The sequence below is a fragment of the Mus pahari genome, chromosome 18 (genome assembly GCF_900095145.1).
Source record: "Mus pahari chromosome 18, PAHARI_EIJ_v1.1, whole genome shotgun sequence".
NCBI classification, from domain to species: domain Eukaryota; kingdom Metazoa; phylum Chordata; class Mammalia; order Rodentia; family Muridae; genus Mus; species Mus pahari.
The window spans coordinates 4912291-4939464 of NC_034607.1; the positions used below are offsets into that span (position 1 = coordinate 4912291).

Consider the following 27174-nt stretch of genomic DNA (forward strand, 5'->3'; position numbering starts at 1 on the left):
TGCCCAGGCTTTTCTTCCTTTAGGGCCACACCTAAAAGCGTATTTAATCAGATATGTTTGCTTGTTGTAAAATCTTGAATAAATTGTTCACATCTATAAACCATATGAAATAATTACTTTTTAGTATTGCTGTGTGGATTCTTCTTAACTATGAGAGTAATTAATGTATATGTTCACTGATAAGGGATTTGAACAGGAAGAATGAAAATCTCCTTTAACTACTGTCTTCCTGAATAACGATTGGATGAGGTCTCAAGGGACCTTTTTTCTGTTTCTTTTCATGTGTTTATGTTCATTAATAAGCATAGATATAGATGCTTTTGAAATAGCTATAAGTAAAATAATGCGGATGGGAAAATGTTTGTGGATTAAGTAAGACAATTTTCTCTTAATTTAGTGGCTATATCTTTCTTAAAAGTAAATCCACCAATAGTGAAAATTGAAAGGGCCAATGGTAAAATATAACTCTGATAGTTATAGGCTGAGAATTAAGTTCCAAAAAAACAAAACAATACAAAAAAAAACCAAACAAAAAATAAAATACCCCAAATCAGATAAGAGTTGAAAGTACTAGAGATGACTAATATAATTCTGATGGTTACCGACTGAGAATTAAATGCAAAATAAATAAAATAAAATAAAAAAAAACCCCACCCCAAATCAAAGAGTTGAAAGAATTGCTATGCTTTTCTAATTACTTCTTCCCATCTATTTGACATTTATTTCCACATATTACTCTATTCAAATTCTAAAAATAATCATTTGTGCTATGTGGTCCCTATGCCCCTAGGCAGGAGGGATCAACCGCTCACCCACCCCTACAGATGAGATTCACACACTTCCTTCCTCCCTCTTTGCTTTCCCACGGTCCAGCCTCGTGCACCCTTCTGCTCTCTCACACCCCCACCCATCTGCTTTCTACCTGGAGCCAGAATTATCTTTGTAATGTGTGTAGTCAGACTGCATTTCAGCCACACTTTGAAACCGTCTGGGTTGTACCTGTTGGTATACACCTACAGTCCCAGCACTCAGGAGGCTTAGAAAGGAGGATCACTCAGTTCCAATTTTTTTTAAATTAAATTAAAAACTAAGACTTGTCCAGGGTAAAGGAACAAGAGGCACCCAGCCCCAACCAAACGCCTCTCGGTGCCAGGCCCAGACATGAAATGCCACCGTCAACACACACTAATCCTCTCCCATCCACCTCCAGATATACCTTCCATCACAGATGTCTGGGCTTTAGACTCCCTTTTGCCCCAAACCAAAGCCATCGCCTGTGTGAGCTTCTGTAGGATGGGCTGTAACTCATGCCACGTAGTTCTTTTAACCATGTGCTTTGTTCTTTTATCAGTGCGTCCTAGTACTCTTCTCATGTCAACCCACAGGAGTTTTCCTCCGTCTCTTTTATTGGTTTGTTTGCTTAGCTTTGGTGCTGGGGATGAAATCCAGGGCTTCATACAGGCTAAGTGCCTGTTCTACCACACAACTACGTTCCAAACTACTCCTCATTACTTTTAACTGCAGCATAGATTAAATTTGAGTAATGTTCATGAAAGTGCTTTACATATTGCCTGGCATATGGGGAATGGTCACGGAATGTTCTTTATTTCACCACCAAGGTTCTTAGCATCTCCAACATAATAAAGTATCCCATAAAACTGTGGTTGCAGCCCCCTCCCCCATACACACCAGCTCTCAATGATTTTGAATAGACCATAAATTTAATGTTACTGTCTCCAAATTACTTGTGTAGATTCTCTTTCCAGCTCCCTTCACACCCTCTTTTGTTTTCTTTGAACGTACCCAGTTCTCCCACACACTCTCCTTCCTGGCTTTTGCCTGACAGGCCCTCTCCTGCCTCCTCCCACTGTCCTCTGGTGCATTTCCCTTTCCCAGACTCCCCCTGTGAAGCTTTTCTAAACTGCCCTCCCCCAAAGAAGCCCTCTAGCCCTGGGCCACACCCCTATCTGTTTTGCTCCATTATATCACATCATTTCTTGACAAGTAGCTCAGTCTTCGGAAGGCAACATGTCTTAAGACTGCTTGGTGGGGGAGGAACCGGGAATGGTAGCACAGACCTATAATGCCAGCACTTGAGGAATGAAGATAACAGGATCAATAGTTCAAGGCCAGCCTTGGCTACAATGACACCAGGCCCTTAAAGTGGTGGTGGGACAGGGTGATGTCTATTCTCACCCTTTAACAGACGCTGCTATAATGGGGAGGAGGGGAGATGAATTTCTCTTTTTTAAAATTTCTTTTGTGATACAAGGTTTCTCTGTGTAGCCCTGGCTGGCCTGCCTCTCTCCCAAGTGCTGACATTATAAGTATGGGTCATCAGGTCCAGCTTTTTTCCTGTTTGTGTGTGTGTGTGTGTGTGTGTGTGTGTGTGTGTGTGTGTGTGTGTGCCACCTTAGCTATCATTTCTCAGGAGCTTGTCTTTGAAACAAAGTCTCTTGTTTTGAAACAAAGTCATTTTGTTTTTTGAAACAAAGTCTCTTATTGGACTAGAGCTTGACAAGGAAGTTAGTTGGTCAGCCAGTTAACCCCAGAAATCTACTAGTCTCCTCCTCTCCAGAAAGAATGAGCAGAATTCTCATTCTTACTAGCCACATGATTCATGTCAACTTTTTCAGCCTGGGTTCCTCCATCTGTTATCTCCAAAGTGGGAGTGATGACATCTATGATGAATGTGGAATGAAGACTGAAGGTGCTATAGCAATATGAAACATTGTTGCCTCTTCTCCAACTGTAACAATTCCCTCCCAGATTCAACCACTGGGCCAGACTCTCCTCCTCTGAGGGTGCTGGATTTGTTTCTGGTGTGGTTGTTCCTCGCCTTCTGCTCTCCATCTGCCTTGGTGGGCGCTGTCTTCCCAAAGTCCCTTCTCAGTGTCCACTTCACCTTTCTCCTCCCAGTAACAGCTCTTCACAGCTTTGTTGGAACCACCTCACAAGCTTTTGTAAGCACCATTTCCTCTGTATCTCTGAAGTCCCTCCTACTCTTCATGCTTTGCATGCCCCCCTGGGACAGGGAGCAGCATGGGTGTGGACACAGCTACCAAACCCAGGTTTCAAAGATGCTCACAAAAGTGTTCTGAGATGGTAGATAAAAGGGTGCCAGATGCCATCTCTGCTCCAGGAGGGGATCCAGGAGGGGAGCTGAGAGGCCTAGATAGGTCCTGAGGCCAGTGCTTACTTCCAGAGATGCAACATAGAATTGGGCAAGGCTGGAGGGGTGAGTTGGGGGATCTCTGGAGGCTTGGCTCTAGAGGAAGTCAAAGGGAGAGGCTCCTGAACTAATTGCCAGGCTGGCTGCCAACAGCATGCCTGTGATACTTTGGTGACAAGTCATCAGGGAAGAGGAAGGAAAGAGGGAGGGAGAGTTGGTTCTTTGGGCCAAGACCCAGAAGCACATAGATAGTCTGACTCTCAGCTCTAGAGGCTTTTTTAGGTCACTCTCTGTGTTGTCTCTTTCGCCAGCCAGCCTTCTCTGCTTCACGTTTCTTTCATGTTTCTGACTCACAGCCCATGTCCCTGCTGTTTGAGTCATTATATCTCTGGGAGTCAGGAGTCAAGGTTTAACATTATGGGGAGCAGGAGCACTACTGTCTGCTGTGTCCCCATGGCTGACATTGACTCTGATCGTGTGCAAATGAACTTCCCATTCTGCCTGCCCTCCAGGTACCTTACAATAAAGGTGATGTGTAGACTCTTGTGAACCAGGTAAGAGAGCAGAAAAGAAATATGTGAAAATTACAAATGGCTAATGTTAATAGGGATTATTTTAGTTTCACCACAACCCATAATGTCATATGCTTATGCAGGGCTGCACAGTTCATGACAGACAAACCTGGATTCACACACCCAGCCTTTAACTCTCTGTTGTATAATCACTGTACACGTTGATGGATTCCATAGATGTCATCACACAGCTGTATTATGTACCCTTATGCTATCTCATTTCTCTCCCCCTCCTCCTTTCAGGGTCTTGCTATGTAATCCGCATGGGCCTCTAACTCTCAGGAATGGTCCCTGTCTCAGCTTCCAGAGAGCTGTAATGACAAGGTGTACTACCATGCCTAGTTTAATCTTTAACTTTTTTTAAAAAAATTCATTGTTAAAGAATTGTATGTGTATGTGTGCCTGCAAGTCTGTATGTGTACCATGTCGGTTAAGATGCCCACGGAGCTGTTGAATCTTCTGGAACTTGGGTTACAGGTAATTGTGAGCCACCCAATGTGGGTTCTGGGAACTGAAGTCCATTCTCTCAGCCCCTTAACATTTGACTCTTCATCTTCATTCACAGTCTTCCTCATCTAAGCTGCTTGCTGATAGCCACATTGGTCCTGAGCCAACCCATGTCTTCTCAACTCCTCGTCTGCTCTCACACCACATCCAATCCAACTGGCAATGGTGCTGCTGCCACCAGTGCAGTGAGTCCCATCCCATCACCTCGCCCCCACTAAAGAAAGTCCTTACAGTGATGCCAAGACCCCGCCTCAGGTTACAGATTTAACATCCCCACTGCTACAGCCATGTGATCTGCGTGGTGAATCCTACTGCCTCAGCAGCTTCTGCTTCAGAGCTGTTGCCTGTCTTTCCCTCCATCCTGACAAGCTTCCTGCAGATGAGCAATTAACTCCTCCTCTTGCCCTCTCCCAAGCTTTGTTTATTACCTACTGAAATTGTAATTAAGGCGCCATGCCCAGAATTCCTTGTCCTCCTTCCCAAGAAGGAAGATACAGACTGGTCATTATCGTTCCTAATCAAAAAAAAAAAAAAATCTAAAATTGCAAACGCCCTCAAATTTGAAATTTTTCTAAGTGCTGACATAACTTGTCAAGTAAGAAAAAAAAATGTGACAGGTCTGTAAAGTAGATACTCAGGAAATGGAAGAGCAGAGCAGGTGAGGCCACAGTAAAGAATGTTCCACATGAAGGACAGAGTCCTTACACACAGTTGTCTGACAGAAACAGGAATTCTTACTACTTCTCTCCTCGCCTCTTGACTCCATCCAGATAGCTAAAGTTCATTAAGAGATTTCAGTCATAAGTGTTTCTGTCATAGCACTGGTATGGATGCAGAATTAAGAACTTGTCTCTTTTGGGGTATGCCTTTAATTCCAGTACTGAGGAGGCAGAGACTGAGCTCTGCGAGTTTGAGGCCACTCTGGTCTACACAGTGAGTTCCAAGACAGCCAGGGATATGTAGAGAAAACATATCTCAAAGAAATAAAGAAACAAAGAAACAAAAGAAAACCTAATAGGAAAGAAAAAATAACATCCTTAATTTTTCTTGCCCTCTGAAACTTACTCCAACACATTGTCAGTTCTATCTATAAATTATGCTTCAGATGAACCTGCTTATTCCAGCTTCATCGGCTCCCACTCCTTCAAGCCAACATCTCTCACCTAAACTACTAGAATGTTTTCTTTCTTCAGGATGGACCATCTCATGTTACTCTGAGGGGTGCTATCAGCAAGTAAAGGTTGGGTCTCTCCCATCCTTGTCTCCCTTGAATCCTCAGAACCTAATTATCAACCCTTTGCCTAAGTCCTCGTTATTATTCTTTATATTCTGCTCACTGTGCACCGGCTCCACCCACACTAGCCCAGTGTTCTTGCCTCTGGGTCTGTACAGTGCTGTTCTCTCTCCCTTGAAATCCTCTACTTCCTCTTTGCATGGGATGGACTATTTATCTCCGAGACCTCCACTTGGTGTCCCCTCCTTAGAAAACCATCTCTTCTATAAGCCTCTGTGCTGGATACTTGTAGAGTTCTTAAATTTATCAAATGGCTGCTGGGCATGGTGGCTCATGCCTGTAATTTCAGCCCTTGGGAGACTGAGGAGGATCTTCAGCTGGATAGCAGTCAGGAATGCATAGCCAGACCCTGTCATAACAAACAAATCAAACAAAAACAGATGGAAATACAGGTCTTCATTTAAATTTGAGTTAGGGATAAATAATAAATGTTTATTTAGATAAATATGTTCCAGATAATATTTCTAGAGTACTTATATTAAAATATTCATTATCTGGAATTCAAATACAACTAGATGCCTTATTTCTTATATCCAACCCTAGATTATGTCCTCTTTTAGTTGAAGAAATTAGAAAGCACAACACTTTATTGCTCGGAAGTTCTCTGAAGCTTTAACTCCTAGGTGTAAATTAAAGTTACCCCAAATAGATGAACTTGTATGAGTTTGAAAAGAAGAAGTACAGAAGAGGTCATTGTCTTTCAGAGGAAGATGGACAAGTCCCAGTAGACATGAGAGGTTGGAAGCAGGGCAGGGGAACACTGTGCTGTGCTAGAAATACCTGCAAATTCTGAGTGATGGGGATTGATTACAAAGTGTACCTTAAGATGGTTAGGATCTAGTTATGACTCCATGACTTTGAATCTTCCGTATCTTTCAATGATTTTATCATCATCTACTCCCCTGAGTTAAATCTCTTGCTCTTTAGAATGTCCACTGGGCTTCTGCTTCCTACCCTGAGTCTGACCTGATATAGCTCACATCACTGTGTACTTCACCTCGTGTGTGGTTGTTTAATAGCCCATGCTCTTTTCGTTTACTACCGTGGTTGAACCCAGGGCCTTACACATATTTGACAAGTAGCTGTGTCACTGGGCTCCATCTCCATCCCTGCTACATATCTCTCTTGCTGCTGGAGCATCAAATCCAATGTCACTGAGCACGGACCTCTTTGCTTGTTCTGTTTGCTAGGATTCCTGGATTCCAACACTGGGCATATCATATGTTATGAGTATCTGAAACAACTGCCTATGAGACAGAAAAAAGGCCTACTTCTTCACTACCAAGGGACGAAAATTAGAAAGGGTTTCCCACTTATATATCAGTCATCTTATGATCTCTAATGATTGGGAGCCAGATTAAGTCAGCTACATGTAATACATTTAGAGAAGTTGGAAAGGTGAAGAAACTTGTTCATTTGTAAGAAGATGATGAGGTGGATATGAAAGAGAGATAAATGGCATGGAAAACCCAGAATTAGAAAAGGAATGAAGAGGCTAAAGAAGGATGAGCTTCTAGATACAGAAAACCTGGGCCAGATAATTTCTCCACTTAAGGTTCAGAACAAAGCAAAGTTCTTATCCTGACCCTAAGATACTGCTTCTGGCATCTCTCCTATCCCATGTTGAACCTTCTTGGTCAGTTACAAGGCTGCTGCTACCAAGATGACTCTTACCCAGCTCCTCTCACTATGGGTCCCTCTCATCTGTCAGAGCTCAGCTCAAATGTCAACAGAGCTCCATCTATTATCCTATTAAAGCCACTCCATGCCTCCTCCAGTTAATTCCTGGTATATTAGCCTCTTTATATTCCTCAGAGCAGTTATAATCTGTAATTATTTTGCTAATTTATCTGTTTACTTGCTTATTATTAGTTTCTGCCAATACATTTTAAATTGCCCAAGGACAAGAAATCGTGTCTGACTTCTGCTTTGTCCTGTACCCCCCATCTCCCCTGACAGTGCTAAGAATACACTGGGTGTTTAGAAACAGTTCTTGAATGATGATTTTGCGTGATGAGTGAGTGAGTGAATGGTCAGCTCTTGAAGGAATTCTGCTAAGAGGCCATGGAAAATGGAAGACCAGAAAACACTAGAGAGAGAGAGGAATGGAGAGCAGACATTTAGAGGTTGGATAAAGAAGCATTCCTGATACTTCCAACAGGGACGTTATTCACAGGAAGAGAGTAAATGAGCATCCAGGATGATGAACACCCAACTCTCAGCGGAACTGCTCAAAAGAGGAGGGGAAGCTTTGTAAAGAGGGACAGAAAAGAAAGCATAGGAGAGGGCAAGGCCAGTGGTAGAATAAGCCCTTCAGTGCACACCCCGCAACCCCAGCCCTTCTGGAGTCACAAACGAGTCAGAAGAGAGCCTACTCTGCCCCCTTACAACAGTGGCTCCAGAGAACTTCCAAGAACACTAAAGAACAGTGAGCGCTGCACATTCTTTTCTTTAAAATGAGCAGTTGTTGAGCTGTGATGGAAGGGAAGACCACCCTGAACAGGAGTTGAGGGAGTATTGCAGCATTGAACATTTTTGATTCTTTGTCTCCTGGGTCTTCTTTTAGCATTTTCAGGAGAAAATTTCTTTGCTCAGTCTTTTTTTTTTTTTTTTTTTAAACTGGCCTCTCATTTCTACCCAGCCCTCCCGTTTACTCTCATTTCCTCCAGGGGGATTTTCTGAAATCACTTCCTCACTTCCTCCTGTCCTCTAATCTGTTTACAGAAAGGACTCTCAATCCATCCCTCGGCCCCGGCATACTTGGGGATGGAGACACTTTATCTGTCTTATTACACTCCCTAATTTAGTAATGATAGATTTGGGATGGTGATGGGTATACTTTACCCACCTTATCGCACTTTCTAAGGGCAGGGACTATGACTGTTCTATGATCATTCTCCCAAACACCTCTTCAGGCCTACCTCCCCTCCTTGAAGGCTTAAACACTTAGAGACTTTTTTTAAAAAGATGAGATGTTACTGATACAGAGGAGAGACAGACTGAGGGATAAACAAAAAGAGTGAAGAAAAAAAGCAGGAGGGAGAAAGAAAGGGAAGGAGCCTGTCTGACTTCTAACACTCCTTAGTAACAAGCAGAGAGAGGTACTGTGCTGTAATACAGCACCATAAGTAGGCATCCCGAAAGGGGTGGGAACAGTTGTGTAGGAGGCACCTGCTTTAAGGAGGGGCGAGATTCTGTTACAGTCAATTGGAGTAAGCCAAGTCATATCTCTCTCTCTCTCTCTCTCTCTCTCTCTCTCTCTCTCTCTCTCTCTCTCTCTCTCAACTCCACTTTCCGTTTATGGTCATAGAATGAACTCTGGGGAAGATCAGAGGATCGTTAATAAGGTAAGCTCATTAGGGCATCTAGAGAGGGAGGGAGAAAGTCTTGAGAAGTAAAATGTTCCTGGCAGAGTCCAGGCCCAAATGCCTTTTCCTTTACCCATGTCCTAGATCCATCGGGTGTGAACATTTGGAAAGCAGGCTGTTCAGGTTGAGGAAGTCCTCACCACCTGGATACAGACAGGAAGCAACAGCTTGCAGTTGTGCACTTCTGCAGCAGAAAGAGCTCCAGTTCTTCTAGCACCCAAGCATTCACCATCCCTGGCACCTGACAATGAGGAAGGACTACTAATTGATAAGAGTGTTTTTGTCTGGCACTTAGATGGGATAAGTAGTCATTCAAAGGAGGATCTTCTCACTTTGCCCAATCAACAATGAGTAATCCAACAACTGAGTAGAGACATTGAGACACTGTGCTGGGCACTGGGCCAGGTGTGTGTCGGACAGTTGTGAACATGAAGGTTACATTCCTGCTCCTGTGGGGCTTGTCATCTGTTGGATAGAAGTAAAAACAGGTTAAATAGATTATTGGAGTCCAAGATAAAGATGATGAAAATACAAATTTAAAAAGATAATTAATTCCTTTGAGAAAAAAATGACTTGAAATGTATGTGGTATTGAGGCTGGAGATACAATTCAGTGGGTAAGAGCTTACTGATCTTGTAGCAGCTAGGATTTGGTTCCCAACACCCACACCAGGCACCTATAATTCCAGATCCAGAGGACCAGACAGCCTCTGGCTTCTGTGTACCCATGAATATGTGCACATAAACGCATGCAGGTACATACATCTACAGATTAATCTAAAAATAGATAGATAGATAGATAGATAGATAGATAGATAGATAGATAGATAGATAGACAAATCCTAGTAAATAAATAAATAAATACTAATGGATGAAGCCTTCTCTGGGGCTGGATATGTAGCTCAATAATAAATTACTTACCCAGCAGGTGTGAGACCATGGCATCCATCCCTAACACTGGAAAACAAGAGTCCTCTCTGACTATGTTACCTTTTCGATGAGACCTGAATGAGATGACAGAGAGAGATATTCGAAGCTTTCTCTAAAGTGAAGGAACAATAAGTGTGGAGACTGTACATCTAGATCAGCCTTGGAATGTTCAAGGAACAGGAAACTAAAAGGCACTGCAGTCAGAGCAGAAGAAACAAAACAGGAGAGGCGGGTCTACTGCAGACTCCTGATGCAAGACATCATGCAAGAGCTTGAAAGCTGCTGATGTCTGTCACTCATGTCCAGAGGTTCTGCTTCACTGGTTGGAGGTGTCAGCCAAGGAATCAGAAACGTAGGTTTCTCTGGTGGTTTCAATGTCCAAACAAGGCTGTGAAGCACTGTCAGAGAAGATCTTAAGGGCCATGGCAAGGCACTTGGACTGAAGGAACTCAGAGGTGTTTTTCTGGTACTCCAGGCCCACATCCAGAAAGAACTCTGTTAAGAGCTGTTGAAAGTAGAAATAGAGTCAATGTAAATGAAATAATACAACTGAGCATAGTGTCACATGCCTTGGATGCCCAACTTAGGAGGCAGCAACAAGCTGGTTCTACGTGAGTTCGAGGCCAGAATGCTTTACATAGTAAGTTCTGGGACAGCTAGAAACATAGTGAGACCCTATTTTACAAAAAAGAAACAAAGAGAAGAAGAGGAGGAGGAGAACAGGAGACAAAGGGAGACTAACAAGGCGGTGAAGAAAAGCAGTAAAATCCAGATATCAGAATAAAACAGATGTACATGGTGTAGTATGATGTTATATACCTGTGATCTTAGCATTCAACTAGGCTGTGGTAAGAGGATTTCAAGTTTGAGGCTAATATGAGCTACATAGCAAATTTAGGTCAGCCTGAGGCTACATAGAAAGACTGTCTTAAACAAAATAAAGTCAACAATAACAAACACACAAATAAAGACAAGGAGAATGGACTAGCATGTGTGTATTAATTTCTTATAGCTTCTGCAGTAAACTTACCACAAAGTTTAGTGGGTTTTTTTGACCACACAGTCACTTAGAAATTTTTATTTCAAAATGACCTATAGAAGTTTGTCTAGACACAAAGTTTAGTGTTTTAACACACATAATTGTTTTGTTATTAAGCCCAGAGCCTTGTGCATTCAAGGAAAGCACTATACCATTAAGCCACATCCCTATCTGCGTGTCTGTATGTGTGTGTGTGTGTGTGTGTGTGTGTGTGTGTGTGTGTGTGTGTGTGTGTGTGTGTGAATATATGCCACATGTATGGGTGCCCAGAAGATCTGAAGTTACACCTGCTTGTGAGTCATCTGATGTGGGCTCTGGACCTAATTCAGTTCTTTTGGAAGAGTAGCAAACACCTTTAACTATGCAACCGACCATCTCTCCAGCCCTCACATTTGCTGTCTTTTAATTCTTTAGTTCATAAGTCTGTAAAGGGTCTCACTGGGATAAAATTAAGGTCTCAGCAGGACACAGCTCCTAATGGATCATTGAGTGCATAATCCCTTCTCTTAGTTTTTGCTGCTTCTTTGCATCATGGCTGCCTTCCTCAACTATCAATGCCAGTAATATAGGGGGGCTGGAGAGATGGTTTAATGGTTAATAGTGTGTGTCTCAGGGTTACTACTGCTATGATGAAACACCATGACCAAACAACAACCTGAGGAGGAAAGGGTTTATTTTGCCCACACTTCCATATAACAGTTCATCATCAGAAGCAGTGAGGACAGGAACTCAAGCAGGACAGGAACCTGGAGGCAGGGGCCGATGCAGTGGTCATAGGCGAATGCTGCTTCCTGGCTTGCTTCTTATGGCTTCTTTCACCTAAATTCTTATAGAATTGAGGACCACCAGCTCACCTCCCTCATGTGGGGGCATCTCCCTCATGGATCACTAATTATTAAAATACCCTACAGCTGAATCTTATGGTGGCATTTTTCTCAACTGAGGCTTCCTCCTCTCCAGCAATTCTAGCTCGTGTCAAACTGACATAAAACTATCCAGCACAGAGTACTTGTTACTTCTGCAGAGGACCTGAGTTAGGTTCCCAGCACCTACACTGGATGGCTCACAACTGCCTTTGAATCCAGCTTCAGGAGATATGATAACCATATATATGCCAGCAATTTCAGTCTGAGAACTTTAAGAATGCTTGTAATTACAGTGGATACAACTATGTACTCTGGAAGTCTCCTCACTTTAAGCTCAACCAATCATCAAACATGGTACAACCTCAACTTAATTCTGTTTCTAAGTAAGACAATGTCTTCTTCAGTTTCTAGGATTGGGATGAAGTGTCTTGTGTGTCACAGTACCATTCTACCTGCATAGAAATGCATCTTTTGTGAAACACATTTAGATCGTGTTGGGTCTTTTTTTTAAAGTTGGAATGTTTTTTGTTGTTGTTGTTGTTGTTGTTGAGATAGTTTAATATGCAGCCCAAATCGGCATGGAACTCATGGCAATCCTTTTGCCTCATGCTCCCGAGATCTGGGATTGCAGACACGCACCAACACACCCAGCCTCATATTTTGCTGGTGCATTCTGATGTTGAACTGGGAGGTCTGTGTTTGTTTGTGGAGGTTTGTTTATCATGGTGTCACATTTGAGTACCTCTCTAGTAACTGTGGGGGAGGAAGAAGGGTGCCTGGAAGGGGTGCCCAATAAAGTGCTGCTGCTCTGTAAAGCCCCGATGCCTTGTTTTGTTATTATCATCAACAATAAAACTAATGACAAGGTTCCTCTCTGGTTGTTTTGGTTGAGTATGTTCATCTGTCCCTCAACAACCTCCTGATATTCAATATTACGAGACTACTGAGATATGTTTGTAATGCCTGTACTGTATGAGTATATCTATCTACAGGCTTGTGCATACTGGAGTGGGACACCAATGATCATGGTACATATGCAACAGTGTATGTGGTCACATGTGGGGACAAACAGAGCTTTTTCAGAAATTCCTAAATGTATCCAGGCAGAAAGGCTTGGAAAAGAGAAAGGGGAGCTAGGAAGAGGAGAGAACAGGATGAAAGAGAGGAGAGGAGGAAGAGATGGTGACAGAGATGGGGGGGTTGTATAAGGAAAGATCAGAAATGAAGGGAGAAGGGAGCTCCCAGGATCTGCCAGTTAAATTTAAAATAAACAAATAGGTAAGTTGATTCCCTTGATGATCCGGGTCTCTGGGTCTCTGAGATCAGTTGAAATAAGTAATTGTCAGGTACAAAGTAAAGGTCAGTAAGAAAGTTGAAAATAAGAACACAAAGGAAAAGCATAGAGAAAATGGAAATGAGAGGGAGGGAGGGAGGGAGGGAGAGAGAGAGAGAGAGAGAGAGAGAGAGAGAGAGAGAGAGAGAGAGAGGAGAGAGGATGCAGAGCCTGAAGTTGAGAGGCAAGAGTGTGTAGGCGCCTGTTTTCAGCTCTTCTCCAGAAGCCTGCTTGTCCCCAGACCTTAATAGGCAAGGCACGAAGATGGAAGGCAGAGAGGCGCCAGGAGTGACAACCACACGCCAACACTCAAAGGCCTGCCAAAGCCACACAGTCCAGGACCCAAGCTTCCGGGCCCCCAACCCCCAGATGTAGGTGTGCCAGCCACCTGGGATGACTCATGCCCTGGCAATGTGAGCACACATGCCAAGAGCGAGCCTGGGCATCCTGCCCACCAAAAGCACACCACAGGCCAAGGGGGGAGATTCACGCTCTTCAGGGACTCATTCACGGGGGCTACCAAACCCAACAGTACTACCTTGCCCATAGCGCGTGCCCTGGTGCTCACCTCCTAAGTTCTAAAACCTAGGTGGTGTCTCAGTCTTCACATCCTGCTCCCCCCAAACCCTACTAGGGAAGCGGGAGAACCAGATGAGGCATTACGCAAGGTCTGCTGTTTACCTCCTGCACGGGGCCTCCTCCCTCCCTATAAAACCTGACGTGGTAAAGAGACGCTCTGAGTCCGATCGGGGTAACCAAGGCAGCCCGGGAGAGGGGTAGATAGGAGGTGCGAAGTGAATGAGGGAGGTGCAGCGAGGGGCGTCAAGTCAGCACGCAGCGGGCGTGGTCCGCCACTTGCGAGCTCGGGGGCGGCTGAGGACTAGGGTGCGTCGGGACCCCTGCTTTCCATGGAGGCTCCCGAGCTGGGCCCGGGGTTGGTGGAGCGTCTGGAGCAGCTGGCGACGTGTCCGCTGTGCGGGGGCCCCTTCGAGGACCCAGTCCTGCTGGCGTGCGAACACAGCTTCTGCCGCGCGTGCTTGGCGCGCTGCTGGGGGGCCCCGGCGGCGCCCGGTTCGGAGGCGGCGCCCCCTTCCTGCCCGTGCTGTGGCCAGCCGTGCCCCAGACGCAGCCTGAGGTCCAACGTGCGACTGGCAGTGGAGGTGCGCATCAGCCGCGGGCTGCGTGAGAAACTGGCGGAGCCTGGCGCCCGGGCCGGGAGACGACGCGGTGGACGCATCCCCACCATGGGTTGCCTGGATCCCCACGGAGAGGTAAGGCGCCTTCTCCGGTTCTGATTGTTGGTGAAGAAGAGGTTCGTGGGTGTCCTAGCAAAGGTGGGAGCCATGCTTTTCGCTCTGAAGCCCTAATTGAAATATAGGTAGCAGACAGCTTGGCACCAGGAAAGCGGAGGCAGGAGGATTGCTCAAGTTCAGTTTGATAGACATATCGAGTTCCAGAACAGAAATGGCTACATAGAAAAGATAAAGGAATTTTAAATAAGAATTTTAAGAAAGGGAGGAAGTGGGGAGGGGGGGCCCGAGAAAAAACTGACCAAGTCTTGAGTGAGTAGTTTGAGAAAGGGAGGTAAAACAGGCTGGAAGAAATTGACACTCAGTCTGGGGAGGAGGAGGCTGGAGAAGGCTGGAGAGAAGAGGTTGTAGAGGCAGAAACACACTAGTGGTAGTTAGAACGCTGAGCCCCCTAGAGATCTCAGAAGCTTCCTGGAGAGCTGGGGTGGGAGCCAGAAAGGGGAGTGGGGTGCAGACATCCGGATTAGGGAAAGGAGCAGCCCAGGGAGGGTTGAATAGGACCAAATTAACAGAGAATCACTGGACCCAAGATTGACACTGGGTGCAGAGAAAGCAGAAATGGAGGGATGGGAAATGTGTGTGTGTGTGTGTGTGTGTGTGTGTGTGTGTGTGTGTGTGTGTGTGTCTCAAATCTAAGTGGCTCAAGTGAGGCAGGGGTTCCCCTAACAAGCCATAGCTGAACTGTGGGTTGTTATTGTTCTCAGCTCCTCCCAGATCCCCAGGCACGGGCGGAAACAGGTGGAAGCTAGGTCCGGGTGAACAGCTGGCAGGCCTCTTGCTAGTCTCCACGTTGCAGCCATAAAGTTTTCCACTAGGCCCTCCCTGAGCCCCTTAGACATCAACCACTCCTATTCCTTTACAGTACCTCAAGACCATCCATCTGGCTTTTTTCCCTCTTAGCAGCCCTCCTGCCCTGGGTCTGGCTTCCGCCCTTTGAAGGCTTCACAGACCTAATTAGTCTAGGTATAATTGCCGTCCTCTCTTCTTCCTGCCACACTGGCCTTCCTGGCCATCCTCTCTGGGATCAGAAAAGAGGGATGGAGGAAACCCAGTGTTTGGAGGGGGAGAGAATCCAGCGCCCTCTTCCGGCTGCCATGGCTACCTACAAAATCTGTAGGGCCTCTTGGGACACTTCTGAGATCAGGGGCCTGAGGGTACAGAGACATAATAAAACAAAGAGCCCAATAAACGCCACTGAGCTTTTAAGACAAGAAGGAAAGCAGCTTTATTGTTAGGCTTTTATATAACAACTCTTAGCTCAAGGAATATGGGTGTGTGTCCCATTTGCGGTGACGGGGTGGACATATATCTGGAATACACTCTGGAAACTAAAGAAGGAGAGCATGCTAAAAGAGAGCGTGGGCCTGGGAAGATTAAACAAGAGGTAAGAAGTAGTTATGGGCCAGGCAGTGGTGGCGCACGCCTTTAATCCCAGCACTTGGGAAGCAGAGGCAGACCGATTTCTGAGTTCGAGGCCATCCTGGTCTACAGAGTGAGTTCCAGGACAGCCAGGGCTACACAGAGAAACCCTGTCTCAAAAAACCCGAAGAAGAAGAAGAAGAAGAAGAAGAAGAAGAAGAAGAAGAAGAAGAAGAAGAAGAAGAAGAAGAAGAAGAAGAAGAAGAAGAAGAAGAAGAAGAAGAAGTTATGTTGAGGCTGTGGAAGGATGGAGAAGGCATATAACAGTCTGGATGAAGCTAGGAGCCTGAGGAGAAAGTGATTTTGGACTAGGCAGAAGTAAAGGACGTGAAAGAAGAGGGGAGAACTGAAGAGAAAAATAGAGCAGAGCAGGCAGGGTATTGGGGGAGGGGTGGGGACAGGGGAGATGTATTTAAAAGGTGGGAAGGTATCAAGCAGTCAGAGCTCACCTGAGGTGGAGGGGAGGATGTCCCACAGTATGAACTCACACCTATGTTTTCTTCTGCCCATACCAGGATATGAGGAAGACATGGAGACGGTGAGTTCCATTTTTGTTTGTTTCTTCCTTTCCACTACCTACAGCCATAGCCATGATCTTCTCTCCAGACCCCTGTCTTTACCTCCACTTAGCAACAGGCTTTCTGGAGTGTAGTCTCACCTGTTTCTGTGAAAAGTGAGTGGGGTTAGGATCATCATAAGCAGCAGCAAAAAGGCAGGGATGCAAGTAACTTCCTGACCGGTCCTTCGTCTCTCCAGATTCGATGTCCCAGCACCCAAGGCATCTAACTCAGAGGAGGATCTCCCTGAAGATTACCCCGTGGTCAAAAACATGCTTCACAGGTTGACAGGTGAGGAGTGGAGGGAGTGGATCATAATCTATGCTCTGGTTGCTCCCTCTTAGCTCCAGAACATGCTCAAGTCCACTTTGGTATCAGTTTTGCCTTCCTACAGCTGAAATAATGAAGTGCCACAAATAGGTGGCTTGAACAACCACCATCCGTACTTCAAAGTCTAGAGATAGAAGTCTGAGGGCTAAGGAGAAATCTGTTCCATGCTCTCTCCTGGCTTCTGGAAGCCTCAGTACTTCCTTGGTCCGCAGATGGTCTTACCTGGGCTTCCTTCTAGGTACCTGTCTCTGTGTGCAAGTGTCTCCACTCTCTTTTAAGATAGAAATCATACTGCATTAGGGCCCACTGTAATGATCTCATTTTTTACCTGATTACCTTTGTGAAAATCCTCCCCCCTCCACGCATAAGGTAAATTCAGAAAATTGGGGAACAAAATTGACACCCCACCCCTTTTAAAGAGTCTCTTTCTATGTATCCCAGGCTGGCATGGACCTCTAGTCCCTGCCTTTGCCTCTAATGTGCTGAGGCTATGCATATGTAACTCCACACCTGGACAGGAGGCACAATGTAACCCAGAACAATATCCTTAATTCCTCAGATCTCAGCCACGTTCCCTCATGCTTTTTATGTACCTCCAGACAGTACAAGATCACTCTCAGGAATCCCTGCTTCCACCTCCTCCCATTCTTGGAAAGGGGTCAAGACTCCAGCATCTCCTCTACCCCTTCTGTGCACATTCTCCAGATGTTCCATTCCTTAGTCACCCCTCCTTCTCACTTAATACAAATTCCTTCTAGCTCCTAATCCAGAAGTATTTCCTTAAAGCACCCCATACCTACAAGGCCAGTGACTCTTTCTGGTTCCTTAGGCAATTTCTGTATCTCCTCTGCCACACCTCCTATAGAAACGGGCCTGGCCTTGAAGGTAAAAGGGCTGGTTTTACTGGATACCTTGGATTCCTCCCTTTGCCCTTCCTTTAAATCACTCTGGTTCCTGTCTGGTATCAGTCTATCTCTGGTATCAGTCTCTCTCAGTAGTCTTGCTGACCTGGCTCCCATACCCAACCCAGATTCAAGGTTTTTGCTTTGTGTTGTTGACACAGGGTCTTACTAAGTAGTCCTAACTGTCCTGGAACTTGCTATACAAGCTGGCCTCAAACTCACAGAGTTCTGCCCTCTTTGCTTCCCAAGTGTTGGGATTAAAGCCACCAAGCTTGCAGATTCAAGTATTAGTCATCATTCTCCCTAGAAGTCCCATCTGCCACTCTTTCACCAACGTCACAAACCAGCCTCCCCTCAGGTCTCCATGTTGGATTCTTTGACCAGCATAGTCTTTGTCCAAGACCAGTTCCACAAAAGTGGTGGATCAGAGCACAAAGTGGCTTTGTGCCTTAGTGTCTTCTGATCCCCGTCGGTCGCCCTTTGAGCTGCAAGAGGACTCAAGCATGTCTCCTCCACCCTTCTTCTCCTCCACCCTTCTCTCTCTAGACTTAAAAACTTATCATGTGATGTTCCCCCTGTCCCCTCTTCTGCAGCTGACCTGACGCTCGACCCTCGCACTGCACACCGTGATCTGCTCATCTCCTCTGACTACCGCGGCGTGAGTCTGGCTCCACCCGGAACGCCTGCACCGGTGGACAGTCCCGCGCGCTTCGATCAGCTCCCGGCCGTTCTGGGTGCGCAGGGTTTCGCATCAGGCCGCCACTGCTGGGAGGTGGAGACCGCGGAAGGCGCGTCCTCCAGAGACTCTCTAGCTCAGGATGAGACCGCGGGAGAGAGCTGCTACGCCGTGGGCGCTGCCGGGGAGTCCGTGACGCGCAAGGGCCTCATCAAGCTGTGCCCATCGGAGGCTATATGGGCGGTGGAGGGCCGCGGCGGCCGCTTGTGGGCGCTCACGGCCCCAGAGCCTACTCTGCTAGGTGGCGCCAGGCCCCCGCCGCAGCGCATTCGCGTGGACTTGGACTGGGAGCGGGGTCGTGTGGCCTTCTATGACGGCCGCTCATTGGACTTGCTCTTCGCCTTCCAGGCGCCGGGCCCGCTCGGAGAGCGTGTCTTCCCGCTGCTCTGCACTTGTGACCCGCGTGCCCCGCTGCGTATCTTGCCTGGAGAAGCCTAAGCCTCAGGTCTCTAGCTCCTTCCTACCCTAGCCTAGTAGTCCGGATGGCCTCGAGGCTACTTCTGTCCGGTGCACAAATCTTCACCTATTTCAGTGACCTTGTCTGTGCACGTATCGGAGGAGTATTAAGCACCCTTTGCCCACTCACATTCTCCCAAGTCAAAACCTCAACTGGCTTGTACATTCGTGCCTTTAAGCCAGTCTAGTCCTGAGTCTCCATGACCTAAGACCTTTTTCTTGAGTCCTCTTTCTGTATCATTCTAGGCCAAGGCCAGGCTAGAGAAAGAGGCTGTTAGTACCACCAGTGTTGGGAAACAGTCCTAATTTACCTCCAATCCCAAAAGGCACAGGGCATGATGCACGGCAGGAAGTCTGCAGCTTCCTGCTCAGGTCCACTCTGAGGATTCGCCTCAAAAAAATAAAAAAAAAAAGTCTTCCTAAACCAAGACATTTAACTCATAGCCTAAGCTGCACAGCTCAGATCTGAAGCCTAAAACACAAATTTTAGGATATGTATGCAAGCCAGTCTGTACTCTTTCATTGATGACTGTTTCCTATGCTATGGCCTTTTCCCATTGAACTTTATCTTGCACATAAAAGAACTAATGGTGCTACCTCCCTTCTCAACCCCGGGAGCAACTCAGGCATCCCAAACATTCTGTATAGTCTCCCATCCTTCCCTTGTGTATAAATGGGCCTGTATTTAACACGTTGTGCAATGTTGGGTTATTTATTTTGTGCATCTGTGGCAATAAATGAGATCTAAGTGGTGCCATGGGTTTTGCTGATCTCTGTACTGTGCACAGCTAGAGGCCTGGAGGGCAGTACCCAGATGCCAGCACCAGCCGGGGAGGGCTGAGAGAGCAAGACACCTGGGTGGGCAGACACCAAAGCCTAGGCAGGAAAGGGTAGGACTGTACTGCAGGGGCCTGTCCCCTCATCTCTTTGCTTTCTCCCTCTTTCCTTTTAGGGACCCAGGCCCCTAGGACACCAATGCTGAAGCTCAAAGATTAAAGGCTGAGAAAATCATTGGCTCTAAGTCAGTGGTCTCAGCCAGCTTTGTCAGAAATGTTATATTCAGGACATGACTATTTTTTTGGTTCCATTTTCCGTTAGAGGTGTGAATGACAAAGACCTCTCCTAACTCCTTTGGAGAGCCAGAAGAGGTAAGAGAAGCGGAAGGGCCAGGGAACCCTATGGTCTCCACACAACCTTACATCCCACAGGCAAGAACTAAGATTTAGGAAAACTGCATCAGTAGAAGAACCATAAGCCAGGATTAATACGTAGAACTGGGGTGCAAGATTGCCTGGAATCTGATTGGGGCCCTGGCAGTGAAAGCTGGGATCGTTGAAAACCCAGTTGAAGTGCTTGGGACTCAAGCTGGGGGTGCAGGTGGCCAAGATACTGGATCCCAGGACAGGTAGTTTGGCAGTGAGAACAAAAGGGATAGACTGGGACCAAGATGCCTGGATCCCAGGCATGGGAGCAAACTGTAGGGAAGGAGGGGCTGGGAGAACCCAGAAGCCTGGGTTCTGGAACAGCAGCAAGTCAGAATTCCAGGATCTGTATCCACCCTCCTCTTCCTCTTCTCTATCACTCAGGAGAGGGAAGAAGGGGGCAGGAGAAGGGATGCCATGGGTGGAGTTCCCATGTCAGATGGATACATTTGGGGCTAGGCAGACACATGAATGGTGAGAGGGATTTAGTGCTGCATAGGTCCTGGAGGGGGCTGAGAGGGATCAGGAGGCTGTGGAGGAGTGGTTGGGGTGGGTCCCGGGGTTGTAGGACGCCGTCCTTTGCGGTGACCCCGTACACAGTGCGTATGACCACAGCCTTCCTCTTCATCCTCATCACTCTCGGTGGAGCTCTCACCAAAGGCCCGAGGCTTCTCATAAATACAGCAGCCTGAATGGAGAGGGAGAAAGCCAGTTAAGATGAATGAAGAACAGTGTTCAGTCAGTTTCATTTCCACCAGATCTGTGTGAAAATCCTCCCCTTACTTTTCTGGAATCCAGCTGCCTTAGCCTCCTCCCCCAGAAACCCAAGGAGAAACCTGCCTCCATTCTGCCATGGCTGGCCCCCGCCCCTACCACTAACTCCAGGCAGTTGGTACCACATAGTTTTACCCCCACCCATTTTCCTTTCTAACCAAGAACTTTAGAGAGCTATAAAGCAACAGAGAGATGGTGGCCCGGGACACTGGGCCACCCACACTCACATTTTGATGAGCGGCGCCCCATATGCTCATTGTCCACAGTGTCACTCGACCACTCCACCTTCTTCTCTGGCTTGCGTTTCCGAAGTTTAATGGTTAGGCTCCGATTCTCCTGAAAAGTTAAAAGAGGTGTGGGCCCATCTGACTCACTTCCTCTTGACTTTTCCTGTTTCCTATTTAACCTCCTTTTTTCTCTTCCCTGGCTCAGTCACTAACACGCACCAAGCCCCTGAAGAGGCGGGACAGCCTGCTTGTGGGGAGTATGGATCTCTGTTCTTGATAACCAATAGTATGCAAAGAAGGCAATTCTTAAACTAGAGAAGGTGCCAGCAAATCAGCAAAGTAAGATACAATCATCGCTATCACCCTTGATGGCATTAATATAGGAATGTTATTTTCTCCCTTTCCTGTAACTGGTCTTTGACCTCCCTTTCTTCTCCACACCTCTTATTCATGTTCTAAAGAGACTGAGGCTTGTAATCTCAGCACTTAGGAGACTGAAATGGCCTCTGCAACATGGTAGAGCTATTTTCTCAGAAAAATAAAATAAAATAAAGCAGGGATAGGGAGACATCTCTGTTGGTAAAGCTCTTTTTGTGCAAGCATGAAGACCTGAGTTTGATCCCTTATATCCACGGGAACAAAAACAACAACAAAAAGTCAGATGTGGTGGTGGTGCAAAAAGGTAGATCTCTTGCTAGCCAGACTAGCCTATTTGGCCAGCTCAAGGCAAAATGACTCTGTATCATAAGTAAATAAATAAGTATAGACTATGTCTCAGACATCTGAGGTTGACTTCAGGCCTACACACACACATATCAAAATAAAACAAATATCCAAAACCCTCCTCCTACAAAGAAAGCCTTCATTCTTTCTTCTCTCATCTTAAAGCCCAGGGCTCCCTAATCCTATCCACTTATTCTTTAACATTCTGGCATCTCTGGTAATAACTACTAAACTACTAATCTCCTTCAACCCAAACATTGTCAAACCCAACGCATCTTTCTCCCTTTGAAAGCAATTTGTTTTTGCAAAAGTTGTTTGCTCATTTGCTTCTCTCCTCCCTGATCTGCCAAACACCACCTTCACCTTATTTTCTTGTTTCCTCACTCCCTCCGCTTTAACACGCACCCATTCCATGACTATCTATTGGTAAGCACTACTGGTAAGTACTCGTTCTGTACGTTTGCCTCCAAAACCATGCTTTCTCAAACGGCGTTTCACTTCCAGTACCTTCCTTGCTCCTTAACCCAGTTTCCGTTTATTACGTACACAGACCACCACCCCAAGCCGTAACACCTATACTCTAAGTGTAACTGTGAATTAAGCAATCCTTGACCAGTCACTTGAACCATTTGAGCGGCTCCAAGCATCTCTATCTAGTTCCTTGAGATTTTCCCAATAAGAGTAAACCCCACATGATGTCCCAGATTCCAAACCCACCAACTTTCCAAACCCCCTCCCCCTCCCAGTACCTCCCAGTCCCCTAAATAGCCCCCCTGCCCGCCTTTCTCACGGGCTCGGTTGTCACGGTAACCGTTGTCTCAGTGACGGTCTCACTCATCCCGGCCCCTGCCTCCGCCATGGCTAAAGCGAAAAGCGAGGAAGCGGGATGAGACACCCTTTCCTTTTTCTGCGCCTCTGAGATCTAAGAGAACCGGTACACGACTCGGAGTAGAGACCAGGATGCTCTGGCTTCTTAATCTCCCCTACTCCTCAGGGCCTCTGCTTCCCCACCCCTGGGGAAAACCTGTCCAACCCCACTTCCGGTCTTTCACTTCCGGGTGTGACGCATCCTAAAGAACACAGTTTCCCTTCCCTACCACCGCCTGGGTGAAAGCGGGCGTCGCCAGAATAGTTCCGCCGTACTGCAATAGTGCGCCGACGCCGAGGTTGGCAGAAGTGATGTCATTGTGGGGTGGGGCCAGGCAGGGCTTTAAGTCATTGGCTGGTCAACCTCGGGGCCCGTTCTGAAAGGATGAGGTCTGTGTGCCCAGGATCCTTACCCCATCTGCTGTATCCTTAAGCTTAGGTGAAAAAAATAGGTGGGACAGGGACCTATCTCGGCCAAATTCCTTTTATCATTCTGTCGAGAAACAGTTTTCCAGGAGCAGGAAATGCACTGTGTTCTAGACGTCTCCCTGTTTGTTGATATCCCAGCGAAGGTACACTAAACCTGCAATTTTTTGGCTGTAGAAGGCCCTAAGATTAAAGCGTGAAACACCTAGACTGCCATTTAGCTCCCAGTTCGAGGAATGCAAAGGTTAGATGCAGGGGGCAGAGTAACAAATTCAAATTCATCTGGTTAAATTTTGTTAAATCTCTCCACTATCCATCCCAAAATACCAGTTTTTGTTACCTTACAATGAGAAACTAGATTTAGATAAGATAGATGTATAATTTGTATAAGTGCTTTCTTTCTTAATTTTTTTTTTTTGTATTGTCCTAGTGATGGTTTACATTTAGGCTTACTATGCTTGAGAGACCAAACCGGTGGTGGGGGGAGGAAGCCTCTAATTTGTACGCTCCTACCTTGTACAAACTGTATCCTGGCAGCCCACCTACCTTTTTTTTTACCAGACATTGGAGATTATTTATTTTTCTTTCCAAATAGGGTTTCTTACTCACTTTACATCCTGCTCACTGCCCCTATCCCAGGTACTCCCTCCCATAATCCTTCTCCCATCCCCTTCCCCTTTTCCTCTGAGCTGGTGGGATCCCCCTGGGTATCCCTGCACCCTGACACTTCAAGTCTCTGCGATGCTAGGTGCTTCCTCTCCTACTGAGGCTAGACAGGGCAGCCCAGTTAGACGAACCTGTCCCATGTACAAGCAACAGTTTTTGGGATTGACCCTGCTCCATTTGTTTGGGACCCACATGACAACCAAGCTGCACATCTGCTACCTATGTGGGGGGAGGCCTAGGTCCAGCCCATGTATGTCTTTTGCTTGGTGGTTCAGATTCTGAGAGCCCTAAGAATTAGTTGACTCATTTGGTTTTCCTATGGTGTTCTTATTCCCTTTGGGGCTTGAAATCCTTCCTCCTATAAGAGTCCCCAAGCTCCATCCATTGTTTGGCTATGGGTGTCTGTATCTTGTGTCAGCAGCTGGGTGGAGCCTCTCAGAGGACAGCATGCACGGTATGCACTCATAAGTGGATGTTACCCACAAAAATACAGGTACCATGGTACACTCCACTGATCCAAAGAAGCTAAACAAGAAGGCCCAAGTGAGGAATCTTGAATCTCACTTAGAAGGGGGGATAGCCATAAGGCAGATGGAGGAAGGGAACTGGGAAGGTGGGGGAATGAAGTCAGGATCCAGTGTGGGGAACGACAGGAGAGATGGCTAGATGGCCATGAAAATGAATGGAAATCTGCAACTAACAGGGGTGAGGGGGTGGAGGAGAACTCTCCAGGATGAGGCGGAGACCTGGGATAGAGGAGGCACCCAACAATCAGTGAAGGTGATCTTAGCCGTGATTCACACATCAGGGACATGGAATCTGAAGAGCCAACCTCCTGTCGTCAGGCAGGACCTCAGTGGATCAATAGACACACCGATCCACCCACAAAACTGAACCCAATATTTATCCTGTCTATAAGAAATACAGGCACAGGGGACGGAGCAGAGGCCGAGGGATGGCCAACCCTGTCAACTTGAGACCCATCCCATGGGCAAGTACCAGTGCCTGACACTATTTATTAATGATACTTTGTAATACTTGCAGAAAAAAAAATATTCTTAAATTGACTGATCTTGTAAAATTTGCTGTTCTAACAAGATAATAGGCCATAAGACTATTTCTGCTTTTGTAATCAAATTTATCTATTCTGCTCAATGGCTAAGACAGCTAACTGTAAGACATATGCTAAAATTAGACTCTGTGTACGTATAGACAGAATATATGTAATTTGGTGGTTTCTAACTTTATGCTGCTTCTTGGGAGCACTCTCAATTGCAATCCTGGTGCCATGAGTATTTAATAAAGACTCTTATTAAAATTTGTTTAGGGAGCTGGAGAGATGGCTTAGCGGTTAAGAGCTCTGACTGCTCCTCCTAAGGTCCTGAGTTCAAATCCCAGCAACCACATGGTGGCTCACAACCATCCGTAACAAGATCTGATGCCCTCTTCTGGTGTGGCTGAAGTCAGCTACAGTGTACTTACATGTAATAAATAAATAAATCTTTAAAAAAAAAAAATTTGTTTAAGGTCATGGGGAATCTCTTAGACCTATAAGAGCCTCATTCCAGACTCCATTATTTTATTATAGTTTTTTCTTATTTTTATATCCATATCTCTACTTAACCTAAATTTCCTTTGGAATTAGACTGATTATTATTATTTTTTAGTCATGTCATTAGATAGCTCATGCTGACTCTGAATTCCTTATGTAGTTCATCTATCAGTGAAGTGCTGGGATTATGGGGCATCTATCACCAGCCTGACCAGAATAAGAGATTAAGAGTAACACACATAATGTCAAGGCTTCATAGAAAAATAACTTTAGTAAACTCAACAAGGGAAAGGAGTATTCTGGGTCGACGATCTGATTCTGAGAACAACCAGAGGGGACCAAGAAGGCATCAAAGACCAGTATCTTCACTTCCAAGAGGAGGAAAGTATTGTTGCTGAGTTTCCAGAGAAAAGGGTCAAGAATCTTCCTTTTCCTGAAACCTATGGAGGAAGAAGACTCGTTAAATTTAACCAAGGGCTGGTGAGATGGCTCAGTGGGTAAGAGCACCCGACTGCGCTTCTGAAGATCCGGAGTTCAAATCCCAGCAACCACATGGTGGCTCCTGACCATCAGTAACAAGACCTGATGCCCTCTTCTGGAGTGTCTGAGGACAGCTACAGTGTACTTACATATAATAAAGAAATAAATCTTAAAAGAAAAAAAAAGATTTATTATATTTAACCAAAAAGAATATCTAATAACCGATATCTAATTATTACTTTGAAGTACGCAAAGATTCCTTAGGACAGAAAATCACTAGCCAAGAAAAAGAAAAGGCTAAACTGTACCTCATAAGAAAAGAAAAAAAATGTTGCTTGACATGGTGGCACAGATCTTTCTCAAAGAACCCTAGCCATGCTGGGAGTGCTGCATTTACCCACACTATAAGAAACCTGGAGTTCACACTCAAAAATTACAAAGCAAAACAGTACCATGAAAAGGTCAGCAGAAACAGGCAGAATCAGATCCACAGAAACAGTGGATATCAGAATCATCACACACACAAACATTTTCTTTCTTTTTTTTTTTTAAAGATTTATTTATTTATTATATGTAAGTACACTGTAGCTGTCTTCAGACACTCCAAAAGAGGGCGTCAGATCTTGTTACAGATGGTTGTGAGCCACCATGTGGTTGCTGGGATTTGAACTCAGCACCTTTGGAAGAGCAGTCAGGTGCTCTTACCTGCTGAGCCATCTCACCAGCCCCACACAAACATTTTCAATATACTTAACATACATTTAAAGAATAAAATGAGCAATTTTAAATGATTAATGGGAGCTGGAGAGTTGGCTCACTGGTTAAGAGTTGTTGCTGTTGCAGAGAATCTAGGTTTGATCCCTAGTACCCACATGGTGGTTCACAACCAGCTTTAACTCCAGTCCTGGGGATCTGACATCTTTTTCTAACCTCTCTGGGTATCAGACATGCAAACAGTACACTTACATACATGCAAAAAAACACTCATACACATAAAATAGTAAGTGTTAAATGAAATGACCGAAACACTTAAAATGACCAACGATCTAACTGGATGATTCATGAGGTTTGAAAACAGTAGCAATAAAGGAGAGGCTGGGGAGATGGCTCAGCTGGGTTAAAACTTGAGTTTGGACTCCTGATCTATTTAAAAGTAAAGAAAATGCTGGGTGTGGTGGTCCACATGTACAGAATGGACTGTACTAGATCTGGGAAGAATAGGACAATGGCAGAATGAGTGTCCAAAACGCACTGGGTAACCACCCTACTGAGTTCCAGACTGTCTCGTAAGATAATGTGGAGAACTGGAGGTGATGGCACACATCGTTAATTCCAGCACTCTGGAGACAGAGGCAGATTGGTATCTGGGAGTTTAAAGCCAATCTGGTCTACAAAGAGTTCTAGACCAGCCAAGAATATAGTAAACCCTGTCTCAAAACAGAAGAGAGGAGAGGAGAGGAGAGGGGA

At 45.8% G+C, this 27174-nt stretch overlaps 3 protein-coding genes and 1 long non-coding RNA gene across 4 annotated transcripts in view; 1 reads left to right on the top strand and 3 right to left on the bottom strand.

Annotated features, from left to right (window-relative positions):
- Positions 1–8583: 8583 nt before the first annotated feature.
- On the bottom strand, positions 8584–18410 carry LOC115062503. Its single transcript, XR_003842454.1, has 4 exons — positions 18197–18410; positions 16259–16473; positions 9834–10347; positions 8584–9378 (listed from the first exon to the last, which is right to left on the bottom strand). It is a non-coding gene; the product is annotated as an uncharacterized LOC115062503 (long non-coding RNA).
- On the top strand, positions 13881–19537 carry Rnf39 (ring finger protein 39). Its single transcript, XM_021218092.2, has 4 exons — positions 13881–14351; positions 16325–16347; positions 16566–16657; positions 18192–19537. The coding sequence occupies exons 1-4, from the start codon at positions 13989–13991 to the stop codon at positions 18770–18772; spliced, it is 1059 nt and encodes a 352-aa protein (XP_021073751.1). The 5' UTR covers positions 13881–13988; the 3' UTR covers positions 18773–19537.
- On the bottom strand, positions 19487–22858 carry Ppp1r11 (protein phosphatase 1 regulatory inhibitor subunit 11). Its single transcript, XM_021218106.1, has 3 exons — positions 22507–22858; positions 20994–21102; positions 19487–20680 (listed from the first exon to the last, which is right to left on the bottom strand). The coding sequence occupies exons 1-3, from the start codon at positions 22573–22575 to the stop codon at positions 20478–20480; spliced, it is 381 nt and encodes a 126-aa protein (XP_021073765.1). The 5' UTR covers positions 22576–22858; the 3' UTR covers positions 19487–20477.
- Positions 22859–25479: 2621 nt separating this feature from the next.
- Znrd1 (zinc ribbon domain containing 1) overlaps positions 25480–27174 on the bottom strand; it is a 4322-nt gene continuing 2627 nt past the window's right edge. The window contains exon 4 of the mRNA XM_021218108.2: positions 25480–25667. Within this exon, the coding sequence (XP_021073767.1) occupies positions 25643–25667 (25 nt within the window). The 3' untranslated portion in view covers positions 25480–25642. The remainder of the gene's footprint in view (positions 25668–27174) is intronic.

What these genes read in the sequence shown, in the direction of transcription:
- Rnf39 (XM_021218092.2), top strand. Translation starts at nt 13,989, where the DNA reads ATGGAGGCTCCCGAGCTGGGCCCGGGGTTGGTGGAGCGTCTGGAGCAG. An exon ending in ATGAGGAAGACATGGAGACG is followed by an intron (nt 16,348 to 16,565) that starts GTGAGTTCCATT and finishes TCGTCTCTCCAG; the next exon opens with ATTCGATGTCCCAGCACCCA. An exon ending in CATGCTTCACAGGTTGACAG is followed by an intron (nt 16,658 to 18,191) that starts GTGAGGAGTGGA and finishes CCTCTTCTGCAG; the next exon opens with CTGACCTGACGCTCGACCCT.
- Ppp1r11 (XM_021218106.1), bottom strand. Translation starts at nt 22,575, where the DNA reads ATGGCGGAGGCAGGGGCCGGGATGAGTGAGACCGTCACTGAGACAACG. An exon ending in TTACCGTGACAACCGAGCCC is followed by an intron (nt 21,103 to 22,506) that starts GTGAGAAAGGCG and finishes TTAACTTTTCAG; the next exon opens with GAGAATCGGAGCCTAACCAT. An exon ending in GGGGCGCCGCTCATCAAAAT is followed by an intron (nt 20,681 to 20,993) that starts GTGAGTGTGGGT and finishes CTCTCCATTCAG; the next exon opens with GCTGCTGTATTTATGAGAAG.